At 58.6% G+C, this 14946-nt stretch overlaps 4 protein-coding genes across 4 annotated transcripts; 1 reads left to right on the top strand and 3 right to left on the bottom strand.

The window, feature by feature from the left end:
- Positions 1–310: 310 nt before the first annotated feature.
- Positions 311–2258, bottom strand: DCS_03095 (efflux pump antibiotic resistance protein; the record flags this gene model as incomplete). The annotated part of the gene is made up of 4 exons (XM_040800419.1): positions 311–621; positions 686–1717; positions 1776–1887; positions 1959–2258. The coding sequence occupies 4 exons, from the start codon at positions 2256–2258 to the stop codon at positions 311–313; spliced, it is 1755 nt and encodes a 584-aa protein (XP_040661302.1).
- Positions 2259–6944: 4686 nt separating this feature from the next.
- DCS_03094 (aldehyde dehydrogenase ALDH) lies at positions 6945–8563 on the top strand (the record flags this gene model as incomplete). The annotated part of the gene is made up of 3 exons (XM_040800418.1): positions 6945–7075; positions 7130–7329; positions 7389–8563. The coding sequence occupies 3 exons, from the start codon at positions 6945–6947 to the stop codon at positions 8561–8563; spliced, it is 1506 nt and encodes a 501-aa protein (XP_040661301.1).
- A 959-nt stretch (positions 8564–9522) lies between these two features.
- On the bottom strand, positions 9523–10945 carry DCS_03093 (ASTRA-associated protein 1; the record flags this gene model as incomplete). The annotated part of the gene is made up of 3 exons (XM_040800417.1): positions 9523–10323; positions 10377–10632; positions 10692–10945. The coding sequence occupies 3 exons, from the start codon at positions 10943–10945 to the stop codon at positions 9523–9525; spliced, it is 1311 nt and encodes a 436-aa protein (XP_040661300.1).
- A 2193-nt stretch (positions 10946–13138) lies between these two features.
- DCS_03092 (Elongated TPR repeat-containing domain protein) lies at positions 13139–14171 on the bottom strand (the record flags this gene model as incomplete). Its single annotated transcript, XM_040800416.1, has 2 exons — positions 13139–13981; positions 14061–14171. 2 exons carry the CDS (start codon positions 14169–14171, stop codon positions 13139–13141), a joined length of 954 nt encoding a protein of 317 aa, XP_040661299.1.
- Positions 14172–14946: the final 775 nt, after the last annotated feature.

The raw sequence follows: 14946 nt of genomic DNA, 5'->3' as shown, positions 1-14946 counted from the left end.
CACTGTTCACGTAATCAAGCACTGTATTCCTCTGCACTCCCCCGCATTCATTCCCAACGTCGTCAACAATGACAACTGCCGCCGACACACAATTTCAAGCTACTTTATGAGGGTAGATTTATATTCATTTCTCTCGAGACCTCATCCTATTCAAGTCTCGCTTGCCAATATTCTGGTTCTGGCCATGATACTCTTTTCCCATCGAAGCAAGCGCACCGCAACGCCGTCATTGGTATCATGCCAAGTCTAATCATGTCTAGACCTCTATCCTTTGCTCTCGTCGTCGTCCGTCGTCCGCTCTCGTGAAAATCTAGGCCATGCCGCCAGCAGCGATGCCGTCCTGCTTGAGCTTGGTCCACTTCGTGCCGAGGCCGATGAGGGTAGCGATGCCGGTGCAGGCAATGCAGATGGCGAAGACGACCTGGAGGCCGGTCATGTAGCCCTCGATGACGGCCGATTGTTCCTCGGGAGTGAAAGCGTTCCGGATCTCGGTGGCGCCCGTCAGGACTAGCTTGCCCATGTCAATGTCCGGGGCCATGCTCTTGACGGCCGGCACCATCTGGTTGACAAAGGCCGACTGCGCACCGGAGACGAGATAGGCACCGCCGATGCTCTGGAAGACTACGCAAAGACAAGCACGTCAGCGGCGGTTCGACGCTCGATTTCGGCACGACGGGCGACTTACAGAGCAGCATGCCGGTGGCCGAGGCAAGGTCCTTGGCCGAGACGGAGCCCTGGACGGCAATCATGGGAATCTGGAAGGCGAGGCCCCAGCCGAGGCCGCCGACGATCTGGTAGCCGATCCAGGCGCCGGTGCCGGTGTCGACGTCGAGGGTGTAGAGGAGGCCGGCTCCGATGGTGGCCAGGGCGCCGCCGCCGATGAGCATGGGCTGGTAGTAGCCCGTGACGGAGACGAAGACGCCGCTGCTGACGGTGGCGATGGTGACGGAGATGATGAAGGGCAGGTTCCGGACGCCGCTCATGGTCGGGTTGGTGCCGTGGACCGACTGGAAATAGATGGGGATGTAGTAGATGGCGGCGAAGAAGCCGCCGGCGAGCATGAAGGCGAACAGGCTCATGACGAGGATGGTGCGATCCTTGGCAAGGCGAGGGGGGACCATGGAGCGCTCGCCCTGGTACCACTGCAGGCCGGCCCAGACGGCGATGATGGCGACGAAGCCGACGAGGAGGCCGACGACGACGGACGAGTTCCAGGCGTAGGCGACGCCGCCGTACTGGACGGCGAGGATGTAGGTGACGGTGGCGCCCATCATGAGGATGACGCCGAGAGGGTCCATCTGGAGAAACTTTTCCACGAGGGGCGCCTCCTCGGGCACGGCGTTGCGCGGCGTCTGGAAGAAGACGAGGATGACGAGGGCCGAGAGGCCGCCGACGGGGAGGTTGATGTAGAAGCACCAGCGCCAGCTCACGTGGTCGGTGAAGGCGCCGCCGACGAGGGGCCCGAGGACGGAGGCGAATCCGTACGAGGCGCCGAGGATGCCGGTGTAGGCCGGCCGCTTCTTGGGCGGCGCCGAGAAGGCGATGATGGTGTAGGCGCCAGCTCCGAGACCGGCGGCACCGACGCCGGCGATGGCACGGCCGGCGATGAGGGCCTCGGAGGTCGGCGCAGCGCCGCAGATGGCGGAGCCGACCTCGAAGATGAGAATGGCGACGAGGAACGAGGTTTTGAGAGGAAAGTACTTGTAGATTTTGCCCCCTGCACGGACATGGCGTCAGCCGTCATCGGTCGGCCGGCGAGGGGGAGGACGGCTTACACGTTGACTGGAAGGCGCCGACGGTCATGAAGAAGGCGGCGCCGTACCATCCGACCTTGTCGAGGCCCTTGAACTCGTCGGTGATTTTGGGAATGGCCGTGGCGACAATGGTCTAGTCGGGTCAGCGGCTTGGCCTCGTGCTGTCCCGTCCTGGGAGGAACGGGCCGAGGAGACGTCACTCACCATGTCGAGAGACAGAAGAAAGATGCTCAGGACGAGAGCGATGACGATAAAGACCAACTTGACGCCCGAAGGATACTCATCATCGGAGAGCTCGTCAGGTGGCCGATCGCTAAAGTTGTCGTCATGTCGGCTCTTCTCATCGTCGGCAGCGGTCGAGCCGGCACCCGGATCCGTCACCTTTTCGTCAGATGACGATGGCCGGTCGCCGGCGAGCGTCGAGGCGGACGAGACGGTGTGGTCCGAACGACGGGGGACTCCCAGGCCCGTCTGCGTCGTCGACATGGCTGCTTGGTCTGCCATGGGTCTGGCGGCGCGGCAGGGCAGACGACGGTATTGGGGCCGAGGACGGTGGCATCAACGTGCCAGATGGGTGCGATTCGAGACGAGACGAGGCGAGACGAGGCGAGACGGACAATATACCGCTGTCTGGCTTCTTGTCGTTGCGTTGAATCGATCGATCTCGGTGGAGGGAAGGAGACGGGGACCCTCTTAGGGATATGGATTTTTTTTCCTCACCCTGGGAGCAATGCTGGGAACAATGCTGGCTGACAAGGGGGGGGGGGGGGCGGATGGCAAGGTTAATGTCAGATGTCATCCGCACCGGTCGGTCGTCGGTATATGTACTGGCAACGGGATGATGGAGGAGAAAGTTGCCTTCTCATCCATTGACCAGCCATGCGGACTTTAGGGGGTCCGGGGACCGACAAGCACGCCATGGGGGGTTACCGGGGATGACGGAGCGAGAGTGGGAGTTGAAGGGAGCCTAGCAAAAGAGTCAATAATCCATGATGGATGGAGGATGTTTGGATCGGAGACATTTCTCGTGGGCTGCCAGCAGCTAGCTTGGTCGCCTCGTGGAGACGAGGTGCTAACCGCTAGTAGGTACCGGCACCAACGACGACCAGGTACCAGGTACGACGTGCGGGGGTGCTGGCTGCTCTTGTCCGCAGGTACCGTCGACGCGGAGATGGACATGGCCCGCGTTAGACGCTACCGACCAAGGTAGGCCCGAAGCAGGTCGGTTCTTGGCAACGGTACGGAGTACATGCAGACTCGGCGGCACCGTCAGCAGGATGCAGGTACCGAGTACTTGGGGCTAGGCGTCAAGTCACGACAAAGTCAAGTCCGCAGGCCCGCAGCGAGCGCCAGGGGTCGCACGCCGCTGAGAGGCCGCTGGCCGTGCGCGCGGGTGGAAAGCTGCCAGTGACGGAGCGACGACGCTGACGGAGCGACGACGCGGACGGAGCGACGATTACTCACTCGGCGTCATCCACGCTCCACCGTCGTGCTGGGCTCCCGCACACCGTCTCGTCTTGGATATACGAGTTCTCGCATGGTGCGGAGTTTGTGTCGTGCGCATGCGCCGAACAGCACTCGGAGCGCGTGCACGCGTGTGGGCGGGAATGCCACTATTGTCATGACGGCTTCCAGGGAGGTGGGGTGGCGGGGATCAGTTTTCAGTCAGACAAGACCTGAGCGGACCCGTTGGACCCCACCGACCTCGCACTTTTGGTTGTGCCGGTGCGGACGGAGAGGCGCTGAAATGCCCCGACTTGCTGGAGTTGGGCTGTGCTGTGGTGAATGAATGGGTGTACAAGTACTAGGTACTCCGTACTCTGCACTACTGTAGGTGTACTGTAAGTACAAAGCATACTTGAGTACAAGACCTCCGTACAGTGCACGCAAGTATTGCAATGTATTTTAATGTGCACCGACTTCCATCTAGTACGGAATACACTCGCTGTACTCCGTACTTGTTAACTGTACACATAACTGTACACATACTTACTGTACACATAACTGTACACATACTTACTGTACACATAACTGTACACATAACTGTACACATAACTGCACACATACTTGCAAGTCCTCCGTAGGCTCGTGCAAATACACATGTACCTTGCTACTAGGTACTGGTACCTAGTAGGTGCCTTAGCCAAGTACTCCGTAATTACTCCGTACAGGGCAATTCGTTCTACGTGGCGTCCTACCGCTGCATTACTGCACAAACCTACCACCACAAGTACTTGTCCTGCACTTGCATGTCGTGGACGACGAGGACGCGGCAAAAGTCATTGCTGCCCATTCATGCACGCAGCGGGAAAAGTTATTTCATGGCACTGTTGGCGGTGGCAAGTAATGAGCACGATTGATCCGGGTGGCTGGCGATATTACTCGTACAACTACGGAGTACAGCAATTGTACATCTCGGTTCTACATGGCAATTCCGAGCAAGCACGCACGGTGGAGGGGAGTCGTTCCCTGCGCTGCATGCAGCAACAGGTGGCCACTATGCACTTGTCCCTGCCGAACGGCAAGGGAATATGGAAGTGGAAGTACTATCCAATTTCATGTACTTATAGTAGGTGTACAAGTGCTGCAAGTACTTGTAGTACAGTAAGCAGAGCTTGTACTGTAAGCAGCGCTTGTACTGTAAGCAGCGCTTGTACTGTAAGCAGCGCTTGTACTGTACCTAGGATGGTAGTGGCGAGCGCAAGACTCTGAATGTACTGCAGCAGACGGGATACATAGGTCTCTACATGTGCAACACTGTGCTTGGTAGAGTGCTTGCATGTATACGTCTCCTACTACGAACTTGCCAGTACAGAATCGATGAGTACATTAGAGCTCGTCGGCAGCTTGTGCGTGCTCCGCCATTGTGGCATGCATGATGGAGAAATGATGAGTTGGATGGGTGGGGAGGTGAGTCATGATGAGTACGGCACGAGTAGAGTACAGAGTACTTGCAAGTGCCGCGGGCGGACTTAACCACGGGGTATTAATATTAGCGTACCTAGTACGGAGTACTGTTTTATTAGATACCTAGTAAGTACCCAGTACCTATAGTCGGGTCCCAGGCTGTAGCATGCCTCTACAAACCTAGTATTACTGTACTATTAACCTACGGACATAAGTACTAAGGCACTACCCATCTGGTACCTGTACCTCGTCTGCTACCAAGTACTACTTTGCACATCTGCTCGTTCGTGCACCTACGCTGCTACGCCTGCAACTAATTGTGCTGCGTATTACAGTGGGGGGCAAAAAGTATTTCCCCCCCTTCAGGTACCATTTTCTATTGGGTTATAGAGGACTAGTATAGAGGACTAGTATAGAGGACTAGTATAGAGGACTAGGATTGTGATACCTAAGGGTGGGCAAATACCTTTTGCCACATACTGTACTTGCCAGTGCAATTGCTATACTTTGTGGTATTTGTGGTATAGATCAAGTACTTATGCGTGCAAGTACAAACGACGAGCAAGGTGGTATTCCTTACGTGTTCTTTAGCGAATACTTACATGTACTCTCGAGTTCATGTTCATGTACTCCGTACTTCCATATAGTTATTACACCTACAACGTACGGATACTTACTGTGCCGAAACTCAAGTACCGTGCTTGCTTGCATACAGGAACTCGCACACGTACTTGCACAAGGGAGTAATATCCAGCACAGTCCTCCGTACAGAGTGACAAACTGTGCATCATGATAGGAAACACATGCAAGTGTACATGACCTGTTGGGCCGTGTCCGGCATTGCCAATCAAGCATGCCGAAAATCTTGACGGGAGTCATACCGAAATACGACAGTGCATGTGCACCTGCACGTGCATGCAATACAACTGCTGAGCAAGCACTCCGTGCTCCGTACACTTGCTGGCGTTCGCCGAGCCGTGTCATCATCGTCGTCCAGCACGTCCAGCGCGTTGCCGTCATCGTGTCTTGTCCCGTGCCCAACATCCGCCAAGCGAACGCGGCCGCCGCCGTGGCCACGCTGCGAGCCCTGGCTTCGAACTCGCTAGCCGTCGGCCGGTGCCAGGGCAGGTAAGCGTGCCGATTAGGCGGTACGAGCCTCCGTGCGAGTCAAGATTACGGCGCCCGCTAGTGCTCATCGTGAATCTTGCCATACCAGATCTACCCGCACTAGCACGCTGCTCTGCGGAGTTTCGCCTCGCTTGGTCGCCATCCCTTTGCTTGCCGCGTCCGTCTTCCGCTCGGCGCGCGGAGTTAGCGGTCCCAGACGTCCGCATCGCATCGCACGTAACGAGTTCTTAGGTCCGAGGCCCGTCCCGCCTCATCCGACGACTCGCCAGCCAACGACCGGCACGGCCATTGGGCGGTGAGGAGTGGGTGCGACCCAGCACTGGCAGGCAGCATCCCTGACGATCCAACTGTCGCCGCTGCTCATTATTATCCCATCATGGCCCAAGGAGAAACGAGCGAGCCGATGGCTCCGCCGCCACCGTGTACATGCACCTCCGTGGCCGGTCCGGTGGCCCCTCGGAGAGTCATGGCCGGATCCGTCCCCGGCGCCGGTCGATGCGGCGGCATTCCGGGTCCGCAACCACGCTGCTTCGCGGTATTCCCAGGTCCCCAACGGGCTCTCCGACAGAGGGCGTGGATGGATGCCCGACCAAGCCACCGCATAAAGTCTCTCGTCGGCACCCTTCGTCATGGAGTCGCTGTGCTCCGTACCTTGTCCGCGACAACCCCGTTGCTACCCCGGCTGGCGAATGAACGGCCCAGCCAGCCCACGAACAACCGACGAGTATACACCCGTTGGCGGTTGCACAAACAAGCCCGCAGCGACACCTGCTTCGTACCGCACTTATACCTACACAAGACACGTAGGCCACGTAATTACCTGCATGTAGGTGTAGGTCACGTAGCTCCCACCATCAAGTACATACTTTTCATCCGCCGTCGTTGGATTCGAGGAGCTCGGTGGCCTTCCATCGCTCCTTCCTTGTCGCTCCCCGCGGGCTCCTTCTCGATCCACCCTGATCGTCCTTCCCCGCCATCCATCGCTCCTGCTTCCCCCGCCCTCCGTTCTATCCATCCAGTTCCATCACCATCCTTTCTCCTCTTCGCCCTCCTCTTCGCCCTCTTCCTCGCCCTCGTCCTCGCCCTCATCCTCGCCCTCATCCTCGAGCAACGACGATTCAGAGCAGGCAGCCGTCCACACCCCCATCCTGCGACATGACTTCCTGCGAACCCCTCCAGCTCGTTGCACCCAACGGCGTCAAGTACAGCCAGCCGACGGGCCTGTTCATCAACAATGAGTTCGTCAAGGCCTCTTCGGGCCAGACGATAACCTCCATCGATCCGGCGTAGGTCCTTGCCGCCGCCGCCCCCTGCCGCTCTCATTCTAACCAGCGTCCCAGCACCGAGAAAGAAATCGCCACGGTCCAAGCGGCGAGTGCCAAGGACGTCGACGCCGCCGTCGAGGCCGCTCACAGGGCACTCCGCCACCCCTCGTGGAAGCAGCTCGCCGCCTCGGACAGGGGCCACCTGATGAGCAAGCTCGCCGATCGCCTCGAAGCAAACAAGCAGCTCTTTGCCACCATAGAAGCCTGGGACAATGGTACGCACCGCTCCTTTCCTCCCTCGACCGCCCGCCACGGTGCTCACGTGGCGCCGCAGGCAAAACCTACGCCGAGGCCCTCTCGGTCGACATCGAGGAGGCCATCACCGTCTTCCGCTACTACGCGGGCTGGGCCGACAAGATATGCGGCCAGACCATCTCCACGACGCACCAAAAGTTTGCCTACACGCTCCGCCAACCCATCGGTGTCGTCGGCCAGATCATCCCCTGGAACTACCCCCTCTCCATGGCTTCCTGGAAGCTCGGCCCGGCCCTGGCCTGCGGCAACACGGTCGTCATCAAGGCCGCCGAGCAGACGCCCTTGAGCATCCTCGTCCTGGCCCGGATGATCAAGGAGTCGGGCTTCCCGCCCGGCGTCGTCAACGTCATCAACGGCTACGGCAGGGAAGCGGGCACCGCCTTGGTCGAGCACCCGCGCGTCGACAAGGTCGCCTTCACCGGCTCCACGGCCACGGCCAAGACCATCATGAAGATGGCCTCGGCGACGCTCAAGAACATCACGCTCGAGACGGGCGGCAAGTCGCCCCTGCTCGTCTTTGACGACTGCGACCTCGAGCAGGCGGTCAAGTGGTCCCACCTCGGCATCATGTCCAACCAGGGCCAGATCTGCACGGCAACGTCGCGCATCCTCGTCCAAGACTCCATCTACGACAGGTTTGTCGAGCAGTTTGCCCACACCACCAAGACGGTGAGCCGCGTCGGGCATCAGTGGGACCCCGAGACGTATCAGGGGCCCCAGGTCTCCAAGGCGCAGTATCAGCGCGTGCTCGAGTACATCGAGCTCGGCAAGTCCGAGGGCGCCACCGTCATCTCGGGAGGCAAGCCCTTTGACGTCAACTCCAAGGGCTTCTTCGTCGAGCCGACCATCTTCACCAACGTCACCAACGAGATGCGCATCTTCCAGGAGGAAATATTCGGCCCCGTCGTCGTCATCAGCCGCTTCGCCGACGAGGAGGAGGCGGTCCGCCGCGCCAACGACTCCGCCTACGGCCTGGGCGCCGCCGTCTTCACCAAGGACCTCGAGCGCGCCCATCGCGTGGCCTCGGAGATTGAGGCCGGCATGGTCTGGATCAACAGCAGCCAGGACAGCGACCCACGCGTCCCCTTTGGCGGCGTCAAGCAGAGTGGCATCGGCAGGGAGCTCGGCGAGGCCGGCCTCGAGGCCTACAGCCAGGTCAAGGCCGTCCACGTCAACATGGGGAGCCGACTGTGAGGGAAAAGTCGACGTTGGGGAAAAGCACGCCCGTCCGGCGGCGGCATCGCAACGCGGCGGCCGGGCTCGGCCCATGCCGCCTGAGCGTCCGCGCCGGTTGAGGGTCCAATCGTAGGCTATGGTGTTTGAGCGATTCGCACGCGTTAATGGCACACTCGAGGGCACGTTCTTGAAGGCAAATAGTAGTCGTCGTGACTGGCTACTATACCTCATGGACATGGCCAAGCAACGCAACACGGGGTGAAAGAGTGCGTGCAAAGGTAAATTGCAGACGTAGAGACTGACTACTATGCCTCGTGGACATGACCAAGCAATGCAACACGGGGTGAAAGAGTGCGTGCAATGGAAAATTGTAGATGTAGCGACTGGTCAATACATCTCATCGACATGACCAAGCAACGCAACACGGAGTGAGAGAGGGCGTGCGGTTGGCCCATGTTCTTTTTCCCTACACTTCACCCCCCTCGCACACGCAGTAGTGCCGGCAGCATGGCACGCATGCGCGTCATGCCCATGTCTTTCCTTGTCAATGCTTCATCTACGTCCGGCAGCATGGCACGCATGCACGTCATGCCCATGTCGTTCCTTGTGAATGCCTCATCTACGTCACCAGCAGGCAGTCAGGCCCATGCCGTGATCTCCCCGTGCTGCCTCGGCAACGCTGCGGCTATCCGGAACGGCGTCAGCCGCACCAGCAGGGCAACCCCATCCCGGTTGTGCCCTGGAAACCTCTTCATGGTCTCTTGGATCTTCCTGTGGAGGTTTGATTCGCGTTGATCGGTTCGGAGCGCCTTCGAGAGATCGACAATGACGGCCCTGGGGGGCTACCTGATCAAGGCCTCCTCGAGAGGGCACAGTCGATGTACGTCATGATGACTTGCAGGCCGTAGACTCGCCGTTGTGTCAGACGCCGTTTTCCCACCAACCGTCGAGCACCTTGGGGCTTCAACGCTTCGGCTTCAGTATACGTCCCACAAGCTGACCTTGCCATCCTTGGCACCCGCGGCGATCCAATGGGCCTTGGTCGCTTGGCGGATCCTGCGGTCCTTGACTCCGAGCAGAGCGGTGCTCGAGGAGTCTTTGCAGGACAGGGGTCTCGTGCCCGAATCCGAAGCAGCCGCGGCGGATGGTGTTCCAACGCTGGCGAGGGCAACGGCATAGGCGCCGACCTTGTGCCACTGGAGCACAGCCAGCTCTCTCAGCGTCTTGCAGGAGTAGACTCGAATGTTCGCATCCCAGCCTGCAGTGGCAAATATCTTGCCGTCGGAGCGGATCATCAGGCTCTGTTGCCCGGCATGTTTCGTGTTGACCGTCTTCAGAGGGTGCTTCCATTCCTCCCGGCGCTCGGGTGGCGACGGCACCTTTGCCGAGCTATTTGCGGCTTCTGACAGGAGTGATCTTCGCTCTAGATCCATGGCCACGACACCATCATCGTCAGGTAGGCACGCGACGGCCTGAAGCGCCGTGGGAATAGGGTGCTTCGCGATCATCGAATCAGCCGACGACGTGAGGAAATATGCACGGCCCGGGTCAAGGTCCAGGGACAGGACGGGTTGGGAGTGTGCCTCTGTACGGTATGTCGTGATCCATGCGCCGGAGCTCTCGAGACGTTGGACGGTGGCACAGCCATTCTCAAAGGCCGCGAGAAGCGTCAGGCAACGGTCATGATGGAAAAGTCGTAGGCACATGGCCATGCCATTCTGGGTCCTGGGCTTCACGGTGTGAATGCGAGACTGACTCGGAAGCGAATAGATGTCAACCTGGGACGTCAGCTTCGCAAGCCATCGTTGGTCCGGGCATGAGCGGGACATACGGCCTCGGAGAGGAGCGTGTTTGGCACGGCCACGAGAATGTCCGGCGAGTCGCCGAGATCGCAGGTGTCATCATGGTGACTCCGACGCGCACAGGCAGAAAAGGAACAAAAATTCATCGTGTTGACCTCGAGCTGGTGTAGCACCCAGGGCTGCTGTCGCGGCACCGGAAGGTCTTCCACCGGCAAAGCCTTGCTTAGGCCCGCCTCATCCGCCGTGGCGAGCTTCCAGACTATGAGTTTGTTGTCGCGCCCATGGCTTCGGTCAGTTAGTACAGCTTCGCTGTGCAGCCACACAGTTTGGTTGAATGAGCCCACGTTATGATCTTGTCCGGCCCCCATCCCTGGATTCCTAGCATCGCCTTGGCATGGGCTTGCCAAACGGCGGTCGGACGCATGACGGCGAGATCCCAGACGGTAATGTATCCGTCAGCGTCACCTATGACGAGTCGCTCATTGCCTCTGATAAAGGTCGCCACATGCACCTGAGCCCTGTGTCCGCGGAGGATGTTCTTGGGAGTTGGCTGGGCTGCTGCCATTGCTCTGCCGGCGAACGGGTCACTGGGGGTCATTGGCGTCACACGGCGATTGTTCTATGACGCCGACACTGCTTTCCGCCGGACCGGCAGATGCTGAGAAGAAAGTCGACAATGGCAACTGGAGGAGCAGCTCATGAAGTGAACAAAGTTCCGTTTCTGTGGAGTTGTTGCCTTTGCGGTTGGGCTGATGCAGTCACGTGCTGGTGCTGGTGCTGGCGCTGGCATTAATAATTCCCGTCCGTCAGACCAAGAGTCCTCTCAGTGCCTTTGCTAAGCTTGTGTGAACCTCTTCGCCTTTTCCAAATCTATTTGTGTTACGGACACGAGCAGGTTAAAAATTCGTTTCTGCACATCATCCGCTCTTGACTTGGTCCTTTGAGGCTTCCATCGCCTGCGATGCACGTCTAGTCGGCGGAGGGGGAACGTCTTGAATTCGTGGGAAAGAAAATTAGGCACCTTGGCCGTTGGGCTCATCGTGTGCGTGTTCTATATGCTCGAGACTCAATCTCGATCCGACAAATGAGATGAAAGTCAAAGACCGTCCCTGGTTTATCGTGACGTCTCAATTTACCGTCCATAATCTGCGGCGTGGCGGACTCCGGTGGCCTACCGGGTAAGTCAAATTGGGATGGATTTTAACGCGCAACCAACCTCTTGACGGGGAGACTGTTTCTTGATACAATCCCATTCGTGCGGAATGGTCCGGAAAAGAGAGCTCTACTACATCCTTGCAGTGGATGAAGCTCCAAAGAGTCGTCTCAAACAGCCGCGGTGGTCTCAAGGCTTTCTTTCCCTGCTGCAACTGATGATATTCGCTCCGTCGTCTTACATAAAAATCCTCATTCCGAGTGCGATGGGCTGCAGCAGCTTCGTGTATCCAGCTTGACCGTGGCAGGGCTCAGCTGTGGCGTCTGAACGGAGGAAGAAAGGGGCCGTGTCACTGTGTTCCGCTGGGAAGGCTCTTGTACGTCTTCAACTCGATTCACGATATCCTAGCCGGGATTGCTCATGCCCAGAGTTCGTCGTCTGGCTCACCTGGTCAGCTCAATCGAACCTGCAAGTGCAGGCAGCGGCTCAATTTACTCAACACCATCGTCCATGTCCCACCGGGCCTGCCGCCGTAGAAGGACTGGACGATAATGTATATCTCTTCGGTTCCGCATTTGGCGACTCGGCATCACTTGCATCACACTGACGACATGACCAGTTCGCTTGCTCGGTGAGTCTCGACAAACACAATGGAGGGTTGAAGCGCCATTCAGGAGCTGCCCAGCATGACCAGCCGTTGCCGACAACCACTCGAGACTCGAGCGGAGATTGTGCATTTTCCACCTTTGCGAAGGGATCGTCAGTGGATACGGGCGCCATTGAGACCCAGAAGCAAAAGTGGCATTCAATCGACGCAGCCCGATGACCAGGGACGACGAGCCGGCATCACCTGCAGACGGGACATGTGGCCGATATTCATATAGACTTGAGCGGTGCGCTACCGTGTCACGGCCGAGCCAAATGTACGACCACACGATTCAATCGTGTCTCCATCCCGACCGCGGCTGCGCTTTGTGGGTTGGCCGGATATGAAAAAGGTAGCGGGTCGTCGTCTCGGAGAGTGTGGTGAGCACTGGGAGCTGGAGGCTGCATGCTCGAGAGACGGATGGGCGATGGGTTGACTCGAAGCCCGGCGACGATGGGGCGGCCATTCCACCACACGGCTCAGTGCTTGCGCTCGCAGACGAGCCCGATAGAGTGCCCCCCGCTGTCGGTAGAGGTGAAGTGGCTCAGCATCCATCACGCTCGACAGATTCGGACCATCGTAGCCAGAAGCAAGGACCGGAGCATGGCATCCATCGCCCGCCATGCATCGACCATGGCATCGGCGACGCTGATCGGCATGAATGAACGGACGAGGCCCTCGACATGCTCAATAGGCTGCAGCGACGACCGGAAGGTTGCCCACGGCACGCCGAGAAAGAGCAGGAGCAGGAGGGCGAGGAACAAGAATGATGTTGGACTCGTGCGTGAGCGCAGCCGTGGCCAAGGCCAGTTGCGTCTCTCTCGTGCCGTGCCGAAGACTTGGGCATGCGGCGCAGAGGATAATGGCACGAGGCGGTAGGTCAAGTCTCGAGGGCGCATGCCAACGGTGCAGAGGGGTGGTGCAGGTCTCCGGCGACTGGCGGCAAGTTGAGGGCTGAATGGTTCCTATTTTTCTTCTTCTCAGTCGCCTTGTCACGACGACGACGGCCCGCCCTGTTGAAAGTTCATGCTGTAGCCTCCCGTCTGCTCGTCCTTGACCATCTTGAAATTATTGGTGCTCAAGCCAAAGGGCTTCAGGATGCCGTCGCCAAGATTCCGCAGCTTCCCCCACATCTCGGCCATTTCCGATTCCTGGGCGGCCTTTGTCTTTGGCGGCAGGGCCTTGAGCTGGGCCTTGACGGTGCGGACGTCGGCGGGAGCGAGGCCGCGCATGCCGGAGAGGGTGCGGTAGTCCTCTTCGGCGGCGGCGAGGTTCTGCCAGCCTCCCGCCTCGGAGCGGGCGCGGGCGCGGCGGAGGAGGGCTTTGGTCCGGATGCGGAGGACGTCGGCCTTTTTGATCTCCAGCGGAGAGGGGGATGGCTCGACGGGCGAGGGTGGTGCCGGCGCCGAGGTCAGGGCGCCGGGACTGACGATTTCCTCTTCCACATCGTCTCCCACCCCGGCGGCGGCCACCTTTCCGGGGACACTCCCCGGGGCAGCGCTTGACGGGGCATTCCCGGAGGCACGGCTGCCGGTGGCGCTCGCCGTCGTCGATGACGATGTTGCTGAGACGTCGGCGGAGAGGTCGGCATCTCGCTTCTCATGCTCCAAAAGGCCGTCGATGGCGGCCGTGGCCAGCTTGGCAGCTTCCGTCCACTGCTCCAGCTTCAGGTGGCACGCGGCCATGTTGCTCTGCACAACGGCACGCTCGTAGTGAAGGTAGCGGGGGCAAGAGGCCACGGCGTCGTCGTACCGCGCGAGGGCATCGCGGTACTGCCGTGACGAGAAGAGGGCGTTTGCGTCGGCCTTGATGGCACGAGACTCTGCGACGAGGGCCTGGGGGGAAGCCGTGAGTTTCTGGTACGGCACGACGGGAAGGGCAGCTGTCGAGGGACAGACGGTGAGGCTGACGTACCGCTTCCTCGTCGGGACTGAATCTCGTCGGTTCCTCGTCGGCTGCGGCTTGGGAACCTTGGCTTTTCGACTCGAGCGGGACGCTGGTGGTGCTCTCATCCGGGAGGGTCATGTTCCGCTCGAGCTTTGGAGCGGCCGTCTAGGAGATTGTTGAAGGTAGGCTTGAGGCAGGCACGTGCGTGATGGCCTCGTACAAGCTCGAGCTGGTTGGTGGTGAGGCCGAAGGACGTACAGTAAGTAGTAGGTAGTTTGGCACGGAGTTGGCGTACCTACATGTACCAGTAATGTAAGTACATGTACTTGCAGTACTCTGCAGGTGTACTCCGTACAGTACATGTACTTGTAGTACTCTACAGGTGTACAGTACATGTACAGTACATGCACATGTTGGCACTGGGTAGGTAGTTGTACTCTGGACTCGTGCACTGAATTATTTGTACGTTGGGAGTCCCAGCAAGTAAGCAAACTTGCAGTGGGTGTTGGGCGTACTCCGTACTGTGCCAACTACGTACTTGCTTGCTTACTCTGCATGTACTTGTACTCCCACCCTGCCGTCATGATGGCATGATGGAGCCCTCCACGTCAAGAATGGTGGATTACAAGTACATGTACAAGACACTCAAGTACACTTGCGTAGCTGTGTGTTAGACTATTAGTATTAGGTATACTCCGCACTGTGTAAGTATTTCTCCGTACTTGCACTTCTTGCATTTAAGGGCAGTTGTACTCCGTACTTGTACTCTATTTTTCTGCCCATGTACAGTACAGCACAGCACTGAATTGAAACACCTACAAGTACAAGTACAAGTACATGTACAAGTAATTGCGGTACTTGGTTGTACTCCGAACTTGGGCCAACAGCGCGTTATTAATAATCGTTCGCCGAA

Source organism: Drechmeria coniospora, chromosome 01, assembly GCF_001625195.1.
Source record: "Drechmeria coniospora strain ARSEF 6962 chromosome 01, whole genome shotgun sequence".
Taxonomy (NCBI): Eukaryota; Fungi; Ascomycota; class Sordariomycetes; order Hypocreales; family Ophiocordycipitaceae; genus Drechmeria; species Drechmeria coniospora.
Note: the sequence above shows the minus strand (reverse complement) of the source record. Positions and strands in the feature narration are given on the sequence as shown.